General features: G+C 42.4%; 1 protein-coding gene and 1 long non-coding RNA gene across 2 annotated transcripts; both read left to right on the plus strand.

Annotated features, from left to right (window-relative positions):
• Positions 1–63: 63 nt before the first annotated feature.
• Positions 64–16,681, plus strand: DDX47 (DEAD-box helicase 47). Its single transcript, NM_001246548.1, is given in 12 exon segments — positions 64–157; positions 834–927; positions 7,880–8,068; positions 8,327–8,398; positions 8,638–8,756; positions 9,334–9,405; positions 9,893–10,009; positions 10,560–10,706; positions 11,230–11,367; positions 12,690–12,760; positions 13,938–14,067; positions 16,123–16,681. Coding segments are annotated over 12 exon segments (1,368 nt in total). The 5' UTR covers positions 64–70; the 3' UTR covers positions 16,255–16,681.
• A 2,454-nt stretch (positions 16,682–19,135) lies between these two features.
• LOC134807465 (uncharacterized) lies at positions 19,136–23,407 on the plus strand. Its single transcript, XR_010147983.1, has 3 exons — positions 19,136–19,241; positions 19,430–19,575; positions 22,017–23,407. It is a non-coding gene; the product is annotated as an uncharacterized LOC134807465 (long non-coding RNA).
• Positions 23,408–23,997: the final 590 nt, after the last annotated feature.

Consider the following 23,997-nt stretch of genomic DNA (forward strand, 5'->3'; position numbering starts at 1 on the left):
GGGAAGAACTAAAACTACATTTCCCAGCATCCCGCGCGCCGCAGACCCACTTCCGGAGACCTCATACAAGATGGCGGCACCCGAGGAACACGATTCTCCGACCGAAACGTCCCAGCCGATTGTGGAAAAGGAGGAAACTAAAACATTTAAAGACCTGGTGAGAATGGATGACGCTGGCTTCTTTTATGTACTCTGGTGCTAGGCTCAGGGAGACCCCAGTTACCTTAGGTCCCGCTCTGATAGTGTACAAAAGCATCTTGGGGCCTAGCTTGGGTTTTCCCCAGAATTTCAGAGGGCTGGGTTTCGGACGTGCTCTGAGTTTGGGTGGTGGCAGGGCTGCTGGGCCCTGAGACCCCCTATTTGCCCTATTCGCCACTTTAGTGTGGCAACGTTTGTATGTGCATCCAGGAGGTTGTACATATGGGGAATGGAATTGGTCTCTTTATAACTGGAGCTTTGGAGTCAGATGAACCAACCAGATTTGAATTTTGACCCTGTCTCTTACTGAGGACAAGTTGTTACCTCTCTGTGTTTCTCTTTCCACATCTGTAAATTGGGGATAGTAATAAGTACTTACCTCGCAGAATTGTTGTGACGATTAAATGAGATGATACATGTAAAGCACTTGGCCTTGGCCTTGGTGAGCAGAAAGTGTTCGTTAAGTCTTGAGCTACTGTCTCATGGTATAGTTAAAGAGTAGGCTCTGAGATGCACAGTAAATACCTTTTAAATCAAGTACAATGGTTGTACATGATGGGTCTGACAGTCAGTTAAGTAGGAGGGAGGTAGGGGTGTGCTGTTCTTAGCTAAGGTATATTTTTCTGAATTCCAAGGGTGTGACAGATGTGTTGTGTGAAGCTTGTGACCAGTTGGGATGGACAAAACCCACCAAGATCCAGATTGAAGCTATTCCTTTGGCCTTACAAGGTAGGTTGTATGACTTCGTACAGATTTAATATAAAGTTATCTCAATTAGGTACTTACCCCTTTTGAAAGCTATTGCTTGCATACTTCAAGTGAAATAAGGATATGGTCACTAAAGGTACAAAGTTTGGGTAATGGTATTTGAAAATGTCATTCTCCAATTTTACTGAGCTTACTTTCTGTCTTAATAGCTGAAAGGGTTTGTTCTCTGCCACAGGTGCTGACTTTAAGGAAGCCCTAGGTTAAAGTTAAAGTATATTAACGACAATCTTGGTAGACTTTATGCGTCAATGGGCGCACACTTAGGGAAGGATGCCTGGAACACATATGTGTGTCTTGAGGAGTTGAGAATTCTTGCTGTGAGCCATGTTTATCAGATTTGTAAAAGAGTGGTTAAAGCAGATTGATGGCTACTGGAACTGAAACTAATGGGATGAACTTTTTTCTTTTTGAGATCTTTTTTTTAAGATGGAGTTTTTTTTGAGATAGAGTTTCGCTGTGTCGCCCAGGCTGGAGTGCAGTGGTGCGGTCTTGGCTCACTGCAACCTCTGCCTCCCAGGTTCAAGCAACTCTCCCGCCTCAGCCTCCCAAGTAATGGATTACAGGCGCACCACCATGTCCGGCTAATTTTGTATTTTTAGTAGAGACGGGGTTTCAGCATGTTGGCCAGGCTGGTCTCGAACTCCTGACCTCAAGTGATCTACCTGCCTTGGCCTCCCAAAGTGCTGAGATTACAGGTGTGAGCCACCACATCTGGCTGTAACAGGATGAACTTTAATAGGAGTAGAAGTAAAGTCCTGCTCTTAGATTCCTAAAGTACCAACTTTACAGGATTAGGGTGGGTGATAAAAGAGGCCCAGAGGTCTTAGTTAACTGAAATCTATTAAGATCCTCAGAGAGAGTGAATGTAATCATAGCAATTGTTATAAGAGGGGTAATGTGGCTAATTATTGTTAGTATTAATGTAGCTATTACTGTATTACTATATTATTAGTGATTAATGTAAGCTATAATTGTTACTCATTAGTAATTAATGTAGTGATTATTATTGATAATAATTGAAAGATTTAATGATTTGAAGAGCTGTCATGTGGAAAAGGGGTTAGACTTACTCTACAAAATTCCATTTGCTCTTTCTATAAATAGTTGCTATTTGTTGTAAATGTAAGGCACTCAGGTTAACAGTCTGTCCTCTCCAAGAGTCTATAATCTATTAAAGAGATAATTATAAGCTTATTACAAGTTAAACAGGGACCTAAGAAAGTTACATTCAGAGTGCACTGAGGGAGAAGAGATTACTTCTAATTAGGATGGATTAGAGAAGATTTATTTCATTTTATTTTTGGCTGGGGAGGTTGGGAAGACATGTGAGCTGAACCTTGAACACTGACTTTAGAAGGATTTAGACATTCAGATATGATGGGAGGGGAGGACTTTCTAGGCATAGGGAACAGCATGAAAAAAAGCCAACTGGAAAACATGGGCATATATGGAGATTTGCAAGTACTTAGCAGAGTGGTGAAAAAGTTTAGTAAGGTGATTGGGGCCGGATTATGAAGGATTTGAGTGCTGGGTCAAGGAATTTGGTCTTCGTTTCATAGGCAGTGGGGCATTTTTGGAGATGAAGGATTTAGAGTTGTACTCTTGGAAGATTAATCTCATAGCTGTGAAAGATCATTAGAAACAAGAGAGTGAGTCTGGGAAACCAATTAGTAGGTCTTTGTAATGATTTTTGCAATCAATAATGGGTAGGGTGGTGGTAGAATGAAAAAGAAAATGTTGGAAAAAGAATCATTATGATTTTACAACCAGTTAAGCAAGTGGAAGGCAAGGAAGGGGTGGGGAAAATCTAAGTTTCTAGGCTGTATGTTTAGGGCATATTATTGGTGTACCACTGATACAAAAAAGGAATGGGGGAAAAATGCAGGAAAGATGAGTTCAGTTGGAAGTAATTGATTTTGGATATCAATGAGATAGAGTTGACCTTGTGGGAGGGGAATGGGGAAATGTTGCTCAGGGTACAGTTTCAGTTAGCCAGGATGGATAAGTTCTGAAGATCTATTGAATAGCATGGTGACTACAGTGAATAATGTTTTGTGTATTTGAAAATTGCTAGGAGAGTGGATCTTAAATGTTCTCCCCACAAAAATGACAAGTATGTGAGGTGACAGATATGTTAATGAGCTTGATTTAATCACTTCACAAAGTATACATGTATCTAAACTTTGCATTGTATACCATAAGTATAATTTTTTGTCAATTAACAAAACTGGGGGACAATAAAAAAGGAAAAAAATACCCAGTTGGAATCCTGGGATTGGAACTTGATTGAGAGGCCAGAGCTGGATATAGACACTGTATCCAAAGAGCGGTTATAGCTGAGATTGGAAATGGATTAGATTGGCAAAGATGACAGAGGAAAATTGGAAGATTCAATAGAGGGTTGAAAATCATGAGAGTATAGTTTCACACAAATTAGGGAAGGGAAACTGTTTCAAGGTGGGATTAGTAAACACTTCAAACTTGTGCAGAGAAGTTTGGAGGATAAGGACCGTATAAAGGCCAGTGGTGGGAAAGAACTATCAGCGGCCCAGTGTTACTTTCAAATAGCAAGAAGCGTTCATGCATTTTAACTTTTCCAGCTTGCCCTACAGCATAGGTGAGAAGGAGTCAAAATAGCTGGCAGTAATCCTAAAATTATTCTGATGTTTTCGGCCATAAGTTTAAATTTGATGCAGAAAAGAATAGGGAGGGGTCAGTGGAAGATTACTAGGAACTGACAGAAATGATCACCATGGAAATGTCTTTATCCTTATTCTTGGGTTTGTCTCATTCTAATGAATAGTTTATAAATGCTTCATTTGAATCTATAGAAATGATTCAAATAATCTGTTTTTGTTGCTGTTGTTATTCGGTTAAAATAACTTCTAAATTTGAATTTGGGACTACTGACGTTTTCAGTTTCTGCAAAGTTACTGAGCCCGGATTGTCCGCTGTTCTTAAACCTTATAACAATGCTGAATGGTAGTTAGGGATACTTATTTTATTAGTGAGGAAATTGAGACTCAGGGAGTTAAGTCCTTTGGCTAGAGTCACCTAACTAATTATTGCTAGAGCCTGAGTTTGAACATAGAATCTTATAGCTCAAAAAACCTCTGTTAATGGACCTGCATCAAAGTTTGTTACTATCAAGAGATCAAAAGTTGTTTGATGGGCATGGTGGTTCATGCTTGTAATCCCAGGACTTTGGGAGGCTGAGGTGGGAGGATTGCTTGAGACCAGGAGTTTGAGACCTGCCTGGGTAACACATTGAGACACCATCTATTTATATCTGTTTCAGAGATCACTTAGAGTTGTCCTCAAGGAATTTCAAACAATTTATTAGTGGTTGCCATATAGCAAGCGCTTATGTTCAGTGCCAGCAATGTGGCAGGTCTATATGACAAAATCTATTCTGCTCTTATGGAGTTTATGCATTCTGGTATATTCTCTACAGGTATAAACACTGAAAAGGCTTAGCGGTTTCTTCAGAGATGAAGAAAGGAGATGACATAGAAAAATATATCAGTTTCACAAACTGAGGGTTGCTGTGAGGGACTTACTAAAAAACTGAAAGCAGTGCAGGCCTCAGCTGTGGGCAGTGAGCAGTGCTTATTGCTTCATGAACTAAGCGACTTCAGCTCCTTTACTTCCCTAAATCTTTCTTATGTACTCCTTTCTTCTGAAATGTTAAGATTTCCCTTGACAAAAAAAGGACAAATCCTAGTTCCCCCGCCTGCTGTTCCCGAAGGTGTATTGTGTTACACAGGCTGGGACGGCAGTATCCCCAAGGAGTTGAGGAATAAAAAGCTTTGGGAATCATTTGCTTGCATTGACCTTTATTTCTCAGATAGGTAGATGCTGTTGCAATTCATTGTTACCTACCCTGCCACTGGGAACATTAAAATAAGTAGATGAGTGAGACATTTTATCCCTGGATTGTCATTTGTCTGTAATCTTTTAAAAAATCAGTCCATTGGCTGTAATCCTAGCATTTTGGGAGGCCGAGGTGGGTGGATCACGAGGTCAGGAGATCGAGACCATCCCAGCTAACACGGTGAAACCCCGTCTCTACTAAAAATACAAAAAATTAGCAGGGCGTGGTGACGGGCGCCTGTAGTCCCAGCTACTTGGGAGGCTGAGGCAGGGGAATGGCGTGAACCCGGGAGGCGGAGCTTGCAGTGAGCCGAGATCGCGCCACTGCACCCCAGCCTGGGCGACAGAGCAAGACTCTGTCTAAAAAAAAAAAAAAAAAAAATCAGTCCATTGTCTGGTTTGACTTGTATTTCACATCTGTGCATATGCTTTTGAATGGAAAACACTGATGTTAATGAAAAGAAGGCTAAAGAATAGAATTCACTAGGATACACTGTGTATTAGTCCTTTTTCACACTGCTGATACAGACACACCCAAGACTGGGAAGAAAAAGAGGTTTAATTGGACTTACAGTTCTGTGTGTGGCTGTGGAGGCCCCAGAATCATGGCAGGAGTTGAAAGGCACTTATTACATGGTGGCGGCAAGAGAAAATGAGAGACATGCAAAAGCAGAAACCCCCGATAAAACCATCAGATCTCATGAGATTTATTCACTACCATGAGAACAGTATTGGGGAAACCACCTCCATGATTCAAATTATCTCCCACTGGGTCCTTCCCACAACATGTGGAAATTATGGGAGTACGACTCAAGATGAGATTGGATGGGGACACAGCCAAACCATATCACACTGTTGTCTGATCTGGCATGGCAGATCCTGGTTTAACTGATTAATGTTTAAGAGGTGGATCTTACAGGTCTGTTCTACTTGATCAGTGACATTGAACGCCCTGATCACTCTTCTTTCTTGAAGCTGCCTTCCTCCTTAATTTCAAGGCAGCATTTTCTTCTGTCTTTCTAGCTGTTCTTTCTCAGTCTCTTCTTCTGGTTCTTTTCCCTTTGCCTTACAATATTGATTCTGTCTTTACCCTTTTTTCTTACTCTGAAATACTACATAACATTTCTCATTCAGTCCTCAAGCTTAAACCCTGTCTGCATCAGTGAGTCTGTATTCATCAGAATCATCTATGGAGCTTTTTTTTTTTTTTTTAAATAGAGATTTCTAGGTCCCAGCCAAGACCTACTGAATCAGAATTTCCAGGCATGGGACCGGGCATATATATATATGTAAGTCTCATCGATTATTCTGAAGCATCTGCCCCTGAGGAAGTACCAGTGGTAGGATACTCATGGCTCCCATATCTGTTCTAACCCCCACTTTTTTCCTGAGCTCCAAACAAGTATGTCCAACTGGTTTTTAGACATATCTCCAAACAATTATGCCCAACTGGTTTTTGACATATCTCTAAACAAGTATGTCCAACTGGTTTTTAGACATATCTCTTTGAGTTTACTACAGGAATCTTAAGTTCCAAGTTCCCTGTGTGGAAACCAAAGTCCTTATTTTCCTCACCAGGACTAATTTTTCTGTTGCCTATATTGCAGTTTTTGGCTTTTGAGTGTCCCGTACTAAAAATGTGTGAGTCACCCACATTTCCTTTTGTTAGTTTCTGAATCTCATTCCTGTGCTCATTCCTGGCCTCAGTTCAGGCCACCATCATATCTCCCCTGAATTACATCCAATGTCCCAGTTAAGCCTTTGTTTCCCCTGTTCTGGTCATTTAAGTCATTTCCGATTGTAAGTCATGTTCAGGTTATGTCAGGGAAAAGAGATTTGTTTATTGTAGGATTATCTTCTAGGTAAAGAAAACTTCTCAGCAGTTACACAGTCAGAACAGGGGCAGCAACTGTAGGGGTCATGATTTAATAGGGAGCATTCTCACTGGCCACTGTGGTAGTGCATAGCTACCTCACGGGCTACAGCCAGCTCGGAGATAGTGATCTCGACTCAGGAGTTAATTTCCAAGTCTTATGAGTTGTGGCTTGAGTGGTGATAGCAAACAGTGGTGACCTGTTCTTAAAGAATTACTTAGAGCATTCTTGCCTCAGAAGGAGCAGTAACTGGCATGCACTGTTAAGTTCCTTGGCTCCTCCTTATGCCATCAGGTCTAGAGTTTATCTTCCTAAACAGTAATATTGATCATGATATTCCCTGTTTAAAATCCTTCAATTCTTTCTTATAGGAAAACATCAAAACTCTAGCCTCATTCTTCCCTCTTTCTCCCTTAACACTTCTGTGTTCTAGCCACATTGTACTTCTCAGCCTAACTATGCATGCTATGTTCTTTTTATTTTTTGAGATGGAGTTTTGCTCCTGTTGCCCAGGCTGGAGTGCAGTGGCACGATCCCCGCTTACCGCCGCCGCAACCTCCGCCTCCCGGGTTCAAGCAATTCTCCTGCCTCAGCCTTCCGAGTAGCTGGGCACCACCATGCCCGCCTAATTTTGTATTTTTAGTAGAGACAGGGTTTTTCCTTGTTGGTCAGACTGGTCTCGAACTCCCAACCTCAGGTGATCTGCCTGGCTCGGCCTCCCAAACTGCTGGGGTTACAGGCGTGAGCTACCATGCCCAGCCAGCATGCTATGTTCTCTAAAGCCTTAATTCTCTTTCCTCTTACAGGAATATCCTTTCTTCCCTTCTTTGCTTACTTCCAGGTTTAACTCACTTATCACCTCTGTTAGCCTTTTCTGACTCTTCTGGGCAGTAGTTACTTTTCCTTGTGTTCTCGCTGTATTTTGCCGGGGCTTATATTAAAACTCTTATCACATTATAATGCATTTGTATATTTGTCTGTCTCACCACTGGGTTTTGAGCTTATCTAAGAGACAGGCCATGTCTTTTCTGTTTATTCAACTTTCCTCTCTCCCCAGTTCATCAGATATTTATTAAGCGTCTACTTTGTGCCCAGCATTGTCATTGTAGAAAACACAGAAATAGCGCAAAGAGATTACTTGGCTGTTGAATTTCTTTTTCTTTTAGGTCGTGATATCATTGGGCTTGCAGAAACTGGCTCTGGAAAGACAGGCGCCTTTGCTTTGCCCATTCTAAACGCACTGCTGGAGACCCCACAGCGTTTGTTTGCCCTAGTTCTTACCCCGACTCGGGAGCTGGCCTTTCAGATCTCAGAGCAGTTTGAAGCCCTGGGGTCCTCTATTGGAGTGCAGAGTGGTAAGTGTCTGAGAGGGAAGGGATCCTAGGTTGCCATCACAAGTGAAGAATGAGTGTGGAGGAAGGAGAATGGAGGAAAGTATTTCTAGCATAATTTATTGACCTAAAGAGCTAATGTTGTATTTGAGCTTTGGGAAGAGTATTAATTGTAAGGGAAGAACAAATCTAAGTAGAAATCTGGCATTGGCTTTAAAAGATGTTCAGTGGACTGTGGAAAAAATTAAGGATCTCGTCTCTATGTTCTTTTTTTCTCTGTAGCTGTGATTGTAGGTGGAATTGATTCAATGTCTCAATCTTTGGCCCTTGCAAAAAAACCACATATAATAATAGGTGAGTAACTGACAAAGGTAAAAGACACTGGCAGTGATGAATTGGAGAAAATCTACCAGTGTTGGATAAAAAGACTTTGAGAAACAGATTTTGTAACCCTGTTAAATTTTTTAATTTCTTAAGTTAAATTTGGTGGAGAGCTATGGGGTGGGACAGATAACTTTAATTGTTTATTTGTTTTTTTTTTTTTTTCGTCCTGTTCTGAAACGTCACTGTTTCTCCTCAACCTTTCTTGGTAGCAACTCCTGGTCGACTGATTGACCACTTGGAAAATACGAAAGGTTTCAACTTGAGAGCTCTCAAATACTTGGTCATGGATGAAGCCGACCGAATACTGAATATGGATTTTGAGACAGAGGTGAGCTCTCAATTTCTTTCCTCTTCTTAGAGCATCTCAAGGTTCCTGTTTCAAAATTTGATTCATTGCCCACTTGTTTTATGTAGAACATTGCATTAGTATCAGTTTCATTCTTGATATTCTTCAAATTGCAGTTTCTCAGCACCCTTTTATCTTTAGAATATAGTCTGACTCTGACTTCAGAAATGGGAAATATCAAAACCGGATTTTCTTTTCCCTTTCATTTAATTTAGACCTTGACATACACCCTGAAATATCTTTATTTTCTTTGATGACCCACTAATCCCAGCTTACTTAGTTGATTAATACTTTTTCTTGACTTTTCTCTTAAATCAGCTCTGGTCTACTAATTTAAACTGTTCTTTTCTCAGAGAGGTATTTTTTTAAATAGTATTTGGTAGGGTATCAGATAGTAAATATTCAGTAAACTTTAGCTGAATCGAATTGAATTTTCGAGTCCCAAATCTTCACAGTGATATATTTAGTTTGTTAGTGTCTACCTCCTTCACTACCTAGAGGATTTGCAGCTCTTCCAGTCTGAATATCATATTGGCATCTTTTCCTCTTTGTGCTTTAGGTTGACAAGATCCTCAAAGTGATTCCTCGAGATCGGAAAACATTCCTCTTCTCTGCCACCATGACCAAGAAGGTGAAATTTGCTTGGACTTTTGTTTCTTCTTTATGAGAATTGATACATAAAGTAAATAGTAATAACAATAAGTAAAAATAAATTGCTTTAGTCCATTTTCACACTGCTATAAAGAACTATCTGAGACTAGGTAATTTATACAGAAAAGAGGTTTAATTGACTCACAGTTCCACATGGCTGGGAAGACCTCAGGAAACTTACAATTATGGCAGAAGGCGAAGGGGAAGCAAGGCACGTCTTACATGGCGGCAGGAGGTTGGGGCAGTGCCACACTTTAAAACCGTCAGAAATTGTGAGAACTCACTATCATGAGAACTGCAATGGGGAAAACCACCTCCATGATCCAATCACCTCCCACCAGGTCCCTCCCGTGACATGTGGGGATTACAATTCAACATGAGATTTGGGTGAGGACACAGAGCCAAACCATGTCATAAATAAAGAGTGTTTAGGCATCAGTGTGCTATTCTGGATCTTCTTCCTTCAGGTTCAAAAACTTCAGCGAGCAGCTCTGAAGAATCCTGTGAAATGTGCCGTTTCCTCTAAATACCAGACAGTTGAAAAATTACAGCAATATTATATTTTTATTCCCTCTAAATTCAAGGTAAAATGTTTACTTTGATCATTCCTGCCTCTCCCTCTTCTTTTCACCAAAGCATCTGAAAATGTGTCAACTCTTGATTAGGTAAGAGCTGTAATGCAGATTGGCATCCTGTCTCTTTGCTTTAGAGTGCATATCGTGCTTATATTATCACCGATAAGCCAGACATGCCAGGAATTCACAACACATTAAACCACAATACTGAGGTCATGATGTACTCATATAATTCCTTCCCATCCCCATCCTTGAGGTAATTTTTCCTTTGTCTGCTTATTATGTGGCTTTTATTTAGGATGAAGCCCCTGGTTTTGTGCTTTGATATAAGGACTTCTCCTGTTTGCTGAGTACAGATCTCCTGCCTGCCTTTAGGCTAAGTGGGGAATATGTGGTTCACAGAGATGATAATGCTGGTTAAGGAATGCAAAGCTGGCAGCTGGAGGTCTGGATAATTGAAAAGCGACTATAGGCTTAGTCTTTACCTTATGTATATGCCAGGGCTCCAATCCTGTCTCCCAGGTTCAATGACATATATTGTTTTGGGTTTGTAACTTAGGATACCTACCTGGTTTATATTCTAAATGAATTGGCTGGAAACTCCTTTATGATATTCTGCAGCACCTGTAATAATACCCAGAGAACAGCTTTGCTACTGCGAAATCTTGGCTTCACTGCCATCCCCCTCCATGGACAAATGAGTCAGGTAAGGATTCATCATCATCATCAGCCACGCACTGGTGGCGTGAGCGAGGTAAACCTCCTAACAGTAGGTTTGTACAATAAGGCCATAGGGCACCGATGCCTGTTTCCATAATTGTTGTAATTTTATGGGCTTTGAAGTGTTGCTCTAGATACTTACTTTCTCCTTTCAGGGTAGCGAGAGGCTCCCATTAGAATATTTCATATGTACCTGTCTGGTTTGCAAGCTGTTGAGTTGATTTATTCAGCCCTAGTGGTAATAATGACTCTGGCCTCTAAAAACATTAATAAATTATTTCCCAGTTACCTTTCTATCGTGTCAAACTACCCTTATTTTGTATTATATATATATTTTTAATTTTTTGTTGCTTCCGTATTTCTGTTTTGACCTGTGAAGCCCCATTCAAAACTTAGGGGGAAAAACCTTTAAAAAATTTATGTCTGTTTGTTCTCGTGTTTGTCTATTTTGTGTTTTGTATTCCAAAACATAGGTTAAGTTTTCCAACATTTCTTTTTCATTACCTCAGAGTAAGCGCCTAGGATCCCTTAATAAGTTTAAGGCCAAGGCCCGTTCCATTCTTCTAGCAACTGACGTTGCCAGCCGAGGTTTGGACATACCTCATGTAGATGTGGTTGTCAACTTTGACATTCCTACCCATTCCAAGGTGAGTCCTATTGCTAACTTACCTTTCTAGTCCTAAAGTGTATTTCTTAATGGACTGTCTTCTGTCTTTCCTTAGTTACAGCAGTTTTTTTGTTCCTGGTTAATTAAGTATCAAAAAACAAGAAAGCCCTTGGTTAGTTCATTCACATCATCTTGCACAGGCCTGTGTATGTAACATTAGTACATATGAAAGAGGTAGCCAAGGAGAGTTATTAGATGCTCATAGAAGGGGCTGGTGCACCACATACTGATCTTGTCACTGTCATTTCTTGAGAATGACAGCTTGTAGTTTTTTTGAGGCGGAGTCTCGCTCTGAGTTTTCTGAGGTGGAGTCTGCACCCAGTCTGGAGTGCAGTGGCGCAATCTTGGCTCACTGCATGCTCTGCCTCCTGGGCTCACGCCGTTCTCCTGCCTCAGCCTCCCGAGTAGCTGGGACTACAGGCGCCCACCACCACGCCCGGCTAGTATTTTTAGTAGAGACGGGGTTTCACCGTGTTAGTCAGGACGGTCTTGATCTCCTGACCTCGTGATCTGCCCACCTCGGCCTCCCAAAGTGCTGGGATTACAGGCGTGAGCCACCGCGCCCGGCCTACAGCTTGTAGTGCTTAGTGTATCTCAAGGTTTCTCAGCCTTGGCACTATTAACATTTTAAGCTTTCGAATTCCTTGTTGTGGGGGTTGTTCTTTGAGTTGAAGGATTCCTAGTAGCATTCCTGGCCTTTACCCAGTAGATAACAGCATCACACAGTCTTCCACCTGTGATAATCAGAAATATTTCCAGACATTACCAGTGTCCCTTGAGGATGGCAGAATCACCCCTGGATGAGAACTGGTGTGTCTCTTGTCTTTGTATTTAACTGCTGTAGACAAGATGCTGTCTCATTTGATTTTCATAACAACTCTGTAATTTGGGCATGTATTTCTATTCCTGTTCACTAGATAGAAACCAAAGTTCAGAGAGGTTATGTGATTTGCAGGTAATTGTGTAACTGGCAGATGGGAAGGACCAGAGCTGTAACCCAGCTCTGCCTCGAGATCCAGTGCTGTTTTTTAAAATACCATGCAGCCTGCGACCATGTAGATATGCTTTGTAGATTTATCTGTCTGTGAAAGAAGGGAAAGCAGTGGATCAATTTTGTGCTGCAAGGAGAATAAAAAAGATAAAGTAGATTTGTCTCAACAAATTGCCCAGGCCATTTATTTTCTCCATGTTACGAAATGAATCTATTTTCTTTCAAAGGTTTTGCAGCAGGACTTTGCATATGTAGTTTTTTTTAAACTTATAATCCATATAACTTGAATTTATTTACCCTTTTTGTTTTAGGATTACATCCATCGAGTAGGTCGAACAGCTAGAGCTGGGCGCTCCGGAAAGGCTATTACTTTTGTCACACAGTAAGTAAATCAGCTTTAGGGCCGAGCAATGTAGAGAAAAGAGCAGAACTTTCGAGCCACTGGCTGAGAACCTGACACTACCATTTACTACACTAATCACTTTCATACTGAAAACCAGGATGAAGGGGTTGAAAGATGGGAATAATAATACCTATCTAGCAGGGTTTTGGTGAAAATTGGAGATTATATATGTAAAAGATCTAGTATAGTATTTGGCATGTAGAATGGTACCTAGAGCTGGAGAGCAATTGCCTTTGTGTCAACTCAGAAAGTATTAGAATAACTATTTCCAATTGTTTTTTTTAAAGAAACAAATTTTTATGTACCCAAGGCTGTTCTGTGAATAAATACCTTGAGGGATTTTCTCCCTCCCTCCTTTCCTTTTTTTTTTTTTTTATTTGTCTCGCTCTGTCGCCTAGGCTGGAGTGCAGTGGTGCAGTCTTGGCTAAGTGCACCTTCCACCCCCTGGGCTCAAGCAATCCTCCTACCTCACCATAGCTTCCCAAGTAGCTGGGACCACAGGTGCATGCCAGCACACCTGGCTTTTTAAAAAATATTTTTAGTAGAGACAGGGTTTTGTCATGTTGGCCAGGCTGGTCTTGAACTCCTGAGCTCAAGCGATCCACCTGCCTTAGCCTCTCATAGTGCTGGGATTACAGGCGCGAGCCACCTGCCTGGCCGATTTTTGTTTCTTTTTCTTTTTTTAAGCAGCAAGGTTTCACTCAGTTGACCAGGCTGGAGTGCAGTGACTTGATCATAGCTCACTGCAGCTTCAAACTCCTGGGCTCAAGTAGTCCTCATACCTCAGTCTCCTGAATGGCTGGGATTACAGGCACATGCCACCACGGTTGGCTAATTTTTAATTTTTTATAGAGATGGCATCTCACTATGTTGTCCAGGCTGGTCTGGAACTCCTGGTCTCAAGTGATTCTCCTGCTTTGACCTCCCAAAGCTTTGGGATTACAGGTGCAAGCCACCATGCCTGGCCTCCCTTGAGTGATTTTCTAATGGGCTATGCACAGAGATTGCACTTAACCCATATTTAGAAAAGCAATAATATGTTCAATATTGTTTAAACCTATAGTTCCTATTGCATTGTATCATATAATAATAGTTTGGGAATGGACAGGCATTTGCGTTACCAGGCAACCAGAGCTGTGCAGTTTTCCTTCCTCAGGTATGATGTGGAACTCTTCCAGCGCATAGAACACTTAATTGGGAAGAAACTACCAGGTTTTCCAACACAGGATGATGAGGTTATGATGCTGACAGAACGCGTCGCTGAAGCCCAAAGGTTTGCCCGAATGGTATGCATCTTTCTTTTCTCACCAGTGTCTGTGCAAACAATGTTAACTGTGTGCCACTTTATTATATTAACCCTCATACTAGACTGTAGAAGCTGGGTATTATTTTATTCCAAATTTAAGACGAGCAAACTAAGGTGCAGAGATGGTAGGTAATTTGCATTAGACCATACAACCAAATGGTTGAATCAAGGTTTGGCCTCATTCTGACATTCACACATTCACAGCACCTGTTCATGTGTCACACGTGGTGAGATAGTTCATCAGACTTGAGGTCAGAAGATCCAGCTGTGAACTGTGTGAGCTTGGGAAATTTGCCTGATTTCTCAGAATCAGAATCAGTTTCTCACCTGTAAATTGGGAATAACACTTGCCTGAATACCTTATGGGGTTTTATGAGCACCAGAGAAGCCAATATAAACTACATAGTTACTAGTAGGGGTTGATCATACCTAATCCAAAAATTTGAAATCCAAAACCAAGATCCAAAACTTTTCTTTTCTTTTTTTTTTTTTTTTTGAGATGGAGTTTTGCTCTTGTTGCCCAGGCTGGAGCGAATGGTGCAATCTCGGCTCACCACAACCTCTGCCTCCCGGGTTCAAGCGATTCTCCTGCCTCAGCCTCCCGATTACAGGCATGTGCCACCATGCCCAGCTAATTTTTGTATTTTTAGTAGAGATGGGGTTTCTCCATTTTGGTCAGGCTGGTCTCGAACTTCTGACCTCAGGTAATCCCCCCGCCTCGGCCTCCCAAAGTGCTGGGATTACAGGCTTGAGCCATTGTGCCCAGCAATCCAAAACTTTTTGAGTGCCAAAAGGATTGCCGCAAGTGGAAAATTCCATGCCTGACCTCGTGTGACAGGTTGCTATCAAGACACAGTCAAAATGTTTTTAATGCACAAAAATATTAAAAATATGGTGTAAAATTACCTTCAGACAATTAAAAATATTGTGTAAAATTACCTTCATATATAAGGTATATATGAAACAAGTGAATTTTGTGTTTAGAGTTGAGCCCCATCCCCAAGATAGCTCATTATGTATCTGCAAATATTCTAGAATTAGAAAAAATCTGAAGTCCGAAACACTGCTGGTCCCAAGCATTTCAGATAAGGGATGCTCACCTTGTAAGTAGTAGTAACAGTAATAGTGGTGATGAGAAGATTCTAGAGGAAAACCATTGGAAGTGCTGCCTGCTTTCTGGAGTTCTGGTCTGAGGGATGGAGAAACTTTGTCCATAGTTTGTTTTTGGAGTAGCTGAGGTGCACATTTGGTTTTTATTCTGTCCACATGGGATTTTTTTGTTTGTAAAAGTATTACATGTGCATTGGGAAAAAAATTCAAAAAATACAGAAAGGATTAAAGTAGTAAGTGAAAAGGTAAAACCATTCCCCACAGAAAACCATTGATAACATTTGGCTATTTTTCTTTCTTTAGCCATAATTAGACTTTATCTAATTATATAGGATTAACATTTTTCTGTTTCAACAAATACAGATTCATGTGATCGTTTCTGAGTGGCTACAAAGAATTCCATCGTGTGTATGAAATACTTACATTCATGGATGCTTATGCTTTTTTCCAGTTTCTTTCTACTTTGGTACAGTGTTAAGCACCCTACTTTGTACAGCTTTGCATATTTACTTCCTTAGAATAAATTCCTAGAAGTACACTTGTTGGGCCAAGGGATATACACAGTTAAAATCTGAATTCATACAGAATGCCAAATTGTCCCCCGCCCCAAGAAAAGCTATAGCAGATTGCACTATAAATGAGAGTATATGTGAATTTTTCTACACCTTGGCCAATACTGGGGATTACTCTTCTCTTAAGTCTTTGCCAATCTGCCATGTGAAAATAAAACCTTATTTTAGTGTTCACGTTTTGATTACTAATAAGGTTAACATCTTTGTATATTTGGAGTTGGGTTTCGTTCCTTTGCTAATGTCAGGCATCAGCAAGTTACTTGATACTTGATCTTAAGGAGAGGGGACTAGAATGAGTAACCTTCAGTGCCAGTAATTCATTTTCAATCCCATCCTCTCTTTTTTTCTTGCAGGAGTTAAGGGAGCATGGAGAAAAGAAGAAACGCTCGCGAGAGGATGCTGGAGATAATGATGACACAGAGGGTGCTATTGGTGTCAGGAACAAGGTGGCTGGAGGAAAAATGAAGAAGCGGAAAGGCCGTTAATCACTTTTGTGAAGGCTCGAGTTCTGCTGTTCTGTAAAAGAGAATTGGAGAATCAAACCTGCTCCAACAGAGATCATGAGACTGAAATCGGTCAGAATTGTGTCCAGAATGTGCTCGGCTAATTCAGTATTCTTCCCCATTCTGGGTTGGAGTTTACTGCAGAATAATTCTTACAGTGCTGATGTCAAGACTGTTACTGTTCTTCGACTTTGATTCCTTGCTCATGACATGAGTAGGGTGTGCTCTTCTGTCACTTCACACAGACCTTTTGCCTTTTTTAGCTGCAAGTCAAGGACTAGGTTGATGATGCCCATGACCTGTAATTGTAAAGAAGCTTGGACATCTGCAAATGATATTTAAGCCATCTTGGCTTGTGCTTTATTCAAACTAATGTGAAACAATAAATTTAAATGTTATTTTTAAAAGATTCAAACTCCTTAAAGACCTTGGTGTTAAAGGGCCTTATAGATTTAAGTAAGATCTTGTTAATAGGTAAGAACCTGACAGTGTTGATTACATGGCAAATTCATTGGTTGTCCTAATTAAGATAAATATTTATTACTTAAAAAAATCAACAAGGAAACGAGATGATGGATGCCTTTGAAAGGGAAGTCCCGGCCGGGCGTGGTGGCTCACGCCTGTAATCCCAGTGCTTTGGGAGGCCAAGGTGGGCGGATCATGAGGTCAGGAGATTGAGACCATCCTTGCTAACACTGTGAAACCCCATCTCTACTAAAAATACACACACACACAAAAAAACATTAGCCGGGCATGGTGGCGGGCACCTGTAGTCCCAGCTACTCGGGAGGCTGAGGCAGGGGAATGGTGTGAACCCAGGAGGCGGAGCTTGCAGTGAACCTAGATTGCGCCATCGCACACTCCAGCCTGGGCAACAGAGTGAGACTCTGTCTCAAAAAAAAGAGAAGTTCTACTTAAAAAAGGAGGTTGTGTTTTTCTTGCAGATGGAGCAAAGTCTATCAGTAAGACAGCAGAGGTCTTTAAAATCCCTAAATAGATTTATTTCCTTCATTCCCTCAATTAAGCAGGTGGTTAGGAAGACTGGTTTCTCACGTAGACTCTTTTTTTTTTTTTTTTTTTTTTTTTTGAGATAATCTTGCTCTGTCACCCAGGGTGGAGTGCGGTGGTATGACCTCAGCTCAGTGCAGCCTTGACCTTCCAGGCTCAAGTGATCTCCCACCTCAGCCTCCTGAGTAGCTGGGACTACAGGCACACGCCATCACGCCTGGCTAATTTTTATATTTTTTGTAGAGATGAGATCTTGGCTTGTTACCCAGACTGGCCTTGAACTCCTGAGCTCAAGAGATCCATCTGCCTCGGCCTCCCAAAGTGTTGGGATTACAGGTGTGAGCCACTGCACCCGACCTCTTTTTTTGTTTGTTTTTTTGTTTTTTTTTGAGATGGAGTCTTGCTCTGTTGCCAGGCTGGAGTGCAGTGGCGCAGTCTTGGCTCACTGCAACCTGCGACTCCCTGGTTCAAGCGATTCTCCTGCCTCAGGCTTCCGAGTAGCTGGGATTACAGGCACTTACCATCACACCCAGCTAATTTTTGTATTTTTGTAGAGATGGGGTTTTGACATGTTACTCAGACTGGCCTTGAACTCCTGAGCTCAAGAGATCCATCCACCTCGGCCTCCCAAAGTGTTGGGATTACAGGTGTACGCTGCCGCACCCAGCCACTCTGCCTCTTATGTAGATTCTTTTCCCCAGGTGACAAGAATAAAATCAATATGCCTCAGAAATGTATAATTCTGAGACCTAATTTCATCCACTTGTCATTGGTGCCCACTGGCCACTCGTCTTTTTTGTCCTCATCTATTAGGCGATGCAGGAGATGTAGAGCTGGGGCCTCAGCTCCAGGGGAGGAGGTAGGCATTGGCACTCTAGGGGCTGGATGTTGGGGGAGGGTTACTGAAATTCAGAAACAACTTTGAAATTCCCAATCACAAACAGTCTCATGTTCTGAGGTTGTTTACACATAGAAGATGCCTAATACTTTTTGTTGTCTATAACAGTTTTATTAGAAGAGTGTGTCTGGAGTGGCAGAACCAAGGTAAAGAGCGCCTAAATAATCACTTTGATGGATTAAGATTGGAATGAAGTTTGGCTGAAAAGAAACTTTCCTTATCCATCTAAGTCAAAGAGTATCTGGTGAGGAGTAAAGAGTAGGAGGCAGGCCGGGTGCGGTGGCTCACGCCTGTAATCCCAGCCCTTTGGGAGGCCGAGGGGGGCGGATCACGAGGTTAGATCTAGACCATCCTGGCTAACATGGTGAAACCCCGTCTCTACTAAAAATACAAAAAATTAGCCGGGCATGGTGGCGGGCGCCTGTAGCCTTAGCTACTTGGGAGGCTGAGGCAGGAGAATGGCGTGAACCCAGGAGGCGGAGCTTGCAGTGAGCCGAGATCGCGCCACTGCACTCCAGCCTGGGCGACAGAGAGAGACTCCGTCTCGAAAAGAAAAAAAAAGAGTACAAGGCAATAAAATTCTCTGTGATGGTCCGGGGTGGACTGTTCATTGCAGGAAGATCTTTGCAAATATCAGGGCGGAGGGTTTTCTACCACAGATGCATTTTAAAATGGGCGCCTGTGGTCAAGGCATTAGCAATGAATTGAAATACAGCGCATAACTTACTTGTTGTTTTGTTTGCTCTGAATTTCATTGCTGCTTATTATGGTACCTTTGTGTGAAGGATAATTTAGAGGAGGTAGGAGATACAAGGGAAAGGAAAGGAGAAAGGGGTAACAGAATCGGGAGGCAAATGGTTGAGCGGGGCCGTACCTGTTCCTATTTATTATGAGTTGTGCCTCCCACTTGGGGCTAATTCTCCATTAACATTGTGTTTTCCCGATGGGACTCTCCAGGGTGGCTTAGGATAGCAGCTCTCTTCGAGTCAGCCCATGGATGCTGTTTCAGCTCAGTGGAGGACTTCAGAAGCAAGCTGAAATGGAATTGGTGTACCAGTAGGGGGTAAGAAGGAGAGATTGGAATCATCCTCAAGGATGTCTGAACTTTCCAAATAGGCAGCGGTCTCTGGCCTGGGGTTTGTGGACCACTGAGGAATATGCATATTTTTGGGGAGACTAAAAAGGTTAAAAAGCACTACTCTAAAGCTTAACTGCCATCTCTAATGTATGTGCATAATTATGCTTTGCTAGGATGGGAAGAAAGGACACTAGTGAAAGAAATGTGGACGGGTGTGTCTTCAGGTATATTAACAGGTCCAGAGCATGGAGTCCTCAGCAGAAAATGCACAGATGCCATTGCAAAAGCCAGGAGGCGCAGAAATGAACGTGATCCACCAGTAAGTAAAAATAAGACATGTAGGTTTGCTCTATTAGTCAGTCATTCCTGTGCTCTCCTGTCCTCTAAGGTGAGATAGGTCGTGCTGCTGATACCCTTAGAAGTATGTTTTAATGTCCTAGGGCTACTGAAACAAAGTACCAGGAACTGGGTGACTTTCAATAACAACTTTATTCTCTCATGGTCCTGGATTTTAAGATGTTCAAAATTCAGGTGTGGGCAGGGCCATGTTCTCTCTGACACCTTTAGAGAAGAGTCCTTCCTGGCTTCTTAGCCAGCATTGCCCCTTGGTTGCCTGCAGTCCTTGGTGTTTCTTGGCTGTAGCAACATGACTCCGATCCCTGTCTCCATCCACACATGGCCTTCTGCCCCATATATCTTTGTGTCTTCACAAGGCCTTCTTAGAAGGATACTAGTTGTTGGATTTAGGGTGCACCCTAATCCACCCTGGCCTCATCTTAACTAATTACATCTGCAAGGATCCTATTTCCAAATAAGGTCACCTGAGGTTCTGGGTTGATATGGTTTGGCTGTGTCCCCACCCCAATCTCATCTTGAATTGTACTCCGAGAATTCCCACGTGTTGTGGGAGGGACCCAGTGGGAGGTAATTGAATCATGGAGGCGGTTTCCCCCATACTGTTCTCATGGTAGTGAATTAGTCTCACAAGATCTGATGGTTTTATAAGGGGTTTCCCCTTTTGCTTGGCTCTCATTCTCTCTTCCCTGCCACCGTGTAAGACGTGCCTTTCACCTTACACCATGATTGTGAGGCCTCCCCAGCCACGTGGAACTGTGAATCCATTAAACCTCTTTTTCTTTTTAAATTACCCAGTCTCAGGTATGTCTTTATCAGCAGCATGAAAACAGATTAATACATGGGTAGACATGACTTTTCGTGGGATACTATTCAGCCCAGTACCAGGCATCTTTGTGGACTCTGCTACATTCTGCGGGGTTTAAGGTTGCAATTATGGAATAAAATGGTGGGGAGAACTAGTTACAAAGTGTGGAGAAGACAGGAGATGGGTCTTCAGAAGTATTTGGATAGGTATTAATAGGAGTATAGAAGAACGTTAAAATGTCATTCTCTTAAATGACATGTAAATTGCCTTTGCAGTCAAGATACCAAAAGCTCTAGATTAGGAGTGGGGAACGAGGTCCCTGACCCCTCTGCTGTTCCCTTCTTGGTACAACTCCTTAGTTCTGCATTCCTGATTTAAGAAACTGTGAGCTTCACCAGCCGGGCGCGGTGGCTCACGCCTCTAATCCCAGCACTTTGGGAGGCCGAGGCGGGTGGATCACAAGGTCAGGAGATTGAGACCATCCTGGCTAACACGGTGAAACCCTGTCTCTACTAAAAATACAGAAAAATTAGCCAGGCGTGTTGGCGGGCGCCTGTAGTCCCAGCTGCTGGGGAGGCTGAGGCAGGAGAATGGCGTGAACCCGGAAGGCAGAGCTTGCAGTAAGCCGAGATCGCGCCACTGCACTGCAGCGTGGCGACAGAGCGAGACTCCATCTCAAAAAAAAAAAAAAAGAAACTGTGAGCTTCAAAACAATCTTCTCCCACCCTAATTGTGAACAGATACATCTAACTTTTATGACTTAATAAAGGGAGTATCTTGGAATAGTCATGTGATATCAGCCCAGAGAAAATGTCTTCTTATTTCTCATCTGAATTATAAAACTGATTTATATAGTATTCATTGTATGCAGTTGCAATAACAATGGCTTCATGGTACTAGCTAGCCTAGTTTTACTTCCTCTGTACAGAGCTGAGTGAGAGTGAGAATGAGGAAAACACCTCTCTATCTTATGAAGGGGTCCTAGGATCCTAGTGAGAGGGTTTCAGTTGGATAGGCTATTTCAGGCTTAAAGCAGGCCCAGAATTCCAGGGAACCATGAAGCAGTCATCTAAGGGCACTCTGAGGGGATTGTAGTTGCTAAGAGGGGCCTAGACCCAACTAGATCATGATTATTCTTTCTCAGTCTCTCAAAAAATGCAATGAATATCCCAGAACTTGGCTGGCTCTTTAAGGACATCTTGCTTACAGAGAGAGTGTTTTCCAAGTAGCTTCCTGCCTGCAGAGGCACCCACAAACCTAAATTGGAGACTTTATCTACCCCGGGTCCCTCAAAACCCTGGGAAGTAGGACCAGAAAGAACCACAGGCTGTGGTGTTGGTTACAGAAAATGAAAGGATCCAAGTTATCAAAAGTGGGTAACAAAGCAACATCAAGAAACTGTGTCCTTAAAACTAAGAGAATATACAAGACATTCTAATCCACATGGTTCTTAGGGTGAAATCTAGCCTCTGGGCAGATAAGAAATCAGGGTGTGAGTCACCCCTCTTTAGCTGGAATGACAAGAGACTCAGACCGTAACTCTAGAGATTGAAGGGTTACCCACACCCGCATTCCTTTTCATGCCTCACCTATCCCAGGTATGCACTAAAACTACCGCTAAAAATAACTGCAGAAACTTGAAGTCTGGGAAATAGCACTGGACAGTCTCACCTGAAGTGAAGAGCTGATTGGTGCCAAGTGGAAAGGAGACAGGAAGAAAATGGGCTCCTCTGGAACCATGCAGTCTCTAGGAGGTGGGCCCCAAGGTCTGCTCAGAGTCTTGGAGCTTTTGTTTGCTCGTAGCCATCCATCCCCTGATACCATCCAAACACAAAGGATGTCTCCTGTCACTATCACCCTTCAATTATCTGCCAGTGCCGTCAAAGAGGCCGGAAGGAGCAGGAGGAATTGGGAAAGGAACAGGTGGGGAAAGTGTAAGTCATCGGACTGTTCACTGTTGCTGTGTGACCTTGTGGGAGTTACTAAACCTCTCTGAACCTCGAGTTTTCTCATTTGTTAATATGGAAAGAAGACCGTCAAGCCTGTCAAGCCTATCTCTGTCACAGAATCTTTTTTTTTTTTTGAAATGGAGTCTCTGTCAACCAGGCTGAAGTGCAATGGTGCAATCTCGGCTCACTGCAACCTCCACCTCCCAGATTCAAACGATTCTCCCACCTCAGCCTCCCAAGTAGCTGGAATTACAGGCATGTGCCACCATGCCAGGCTAATTTTTGTATTTTTAATAGAGGCAGGGTGCCATATTCGTCAGGCTGGTCTCGAACTCCTGACCTCAGGTGATCCATCTGCCTCGGCCTCCCAAAGTTCTGGGATTACAGGTGTGAGCCACCACACCTGGCCTGCCTCACAGAATCTTGAACCTAGTTTTTAAAATTCTGTTTCTTTCCTCCTTCCCTTCCAGTGTCCACCATATCCTAGCCAGTGTGCCAGATACTAGGAAACCAATACTGAAAAAAGAGTCAGATGCTATTTTTGCTGAACTTAGCCTTAGTATTGTATAGTGATTGTGCTTCCTACTAGGCAGGGACCATGCCTAATTTGTGGATATTACTAATATCATACAGGGCCCATACGCAGTAAATGTTCAATATCTGTCATTTTCTGAAACCTAAGATGTGTCAGGCGGCTTGACCTGTATTGTTTCTAGTTCTTTCAACAATCCCGAACAGTCGATATTATTGTTCCCAATATGAGCTATGGAGCCAGTTTGCCAAATCGGCCCCTGACTAACTGTGAGACTTTGGACAAGTTGTTCAACCTTCCTGTGTTTCAACCTTCTTATCTGAAGACACACAGTTATAGTATAGCATTGTGAAGTTAAATGAACTATACTGTGGCTCATGATAACAATCAGTAAGTGTTAGTCATTATAATGATCATTAATTGTGGCTTTTAGCATAGATGAAGACTGGCAGCGTACCCAGATCATACAGCTGGTAAAGGGCTAAGTAAAAATTTGAAGCCAAATTGGATTCCAAGCCTCTGCCCTTTATACTAAATACACTGTTTGTTATGTGTGTGTGTATGTATATATGTGTAATTCCATATTACTCATTCAGTATGTTCCATACAACAAGTAAGTATTATGCAAATGAACTTTCAGGTTCCAAGCTATTTTCAAATTGGCAACAGGCAGGTAAGAAAATAAGACATTCTTGTTTTCACCAGTAGATGGCAGAAGGAAGAAAAGACCACTCCGGAGAGGGAAGGAGTTTTAATTCAGAGCCGAGTGCTTCACAGTGGGCTGTGGCTGAGGCACAGGGGCGGATGAGGCAGACTCCTTGTATGACTACAGTGGAGGACAGCCCCACTGGAACTAGGGGTCAGGAGTCAGGGTGGGGAGGAGAACTACCTACAGGTGTGTGAAGGGTGTCAGCCTTCAAGAAGATCTGCTAGGTTGACCCAGAGGATGGGGACTGGGAGCCCCGAAGTAAAGGCAAGTTCAGATGCAGTTAGAAAAAAAGGTCGCGTTCCTCTGTCGTCTCTACTGCGTGGTCCCTGGCTGTGGGCCCTCCTCGTCAACTTCCAAACACTTGGTTCTTTTCCAAAGCCTGCCTTTCC

This window comes from Pan troglodytes, chromosome 10, assembly GCF_028858775.2.
Source record: "Pan troglodytes isolate AG18354 chromosome 10, NHGRI_mPanTro3-v2.0_pri, whole genome shotgun sequence".
In the NCBI taxonomy this organism is placed as follows: domain Eukaryota; kingdom Metazoa; phylum Chordata; class Mammalia; order Primates; family Hominidae; genus Pan; species Pan troglodytes.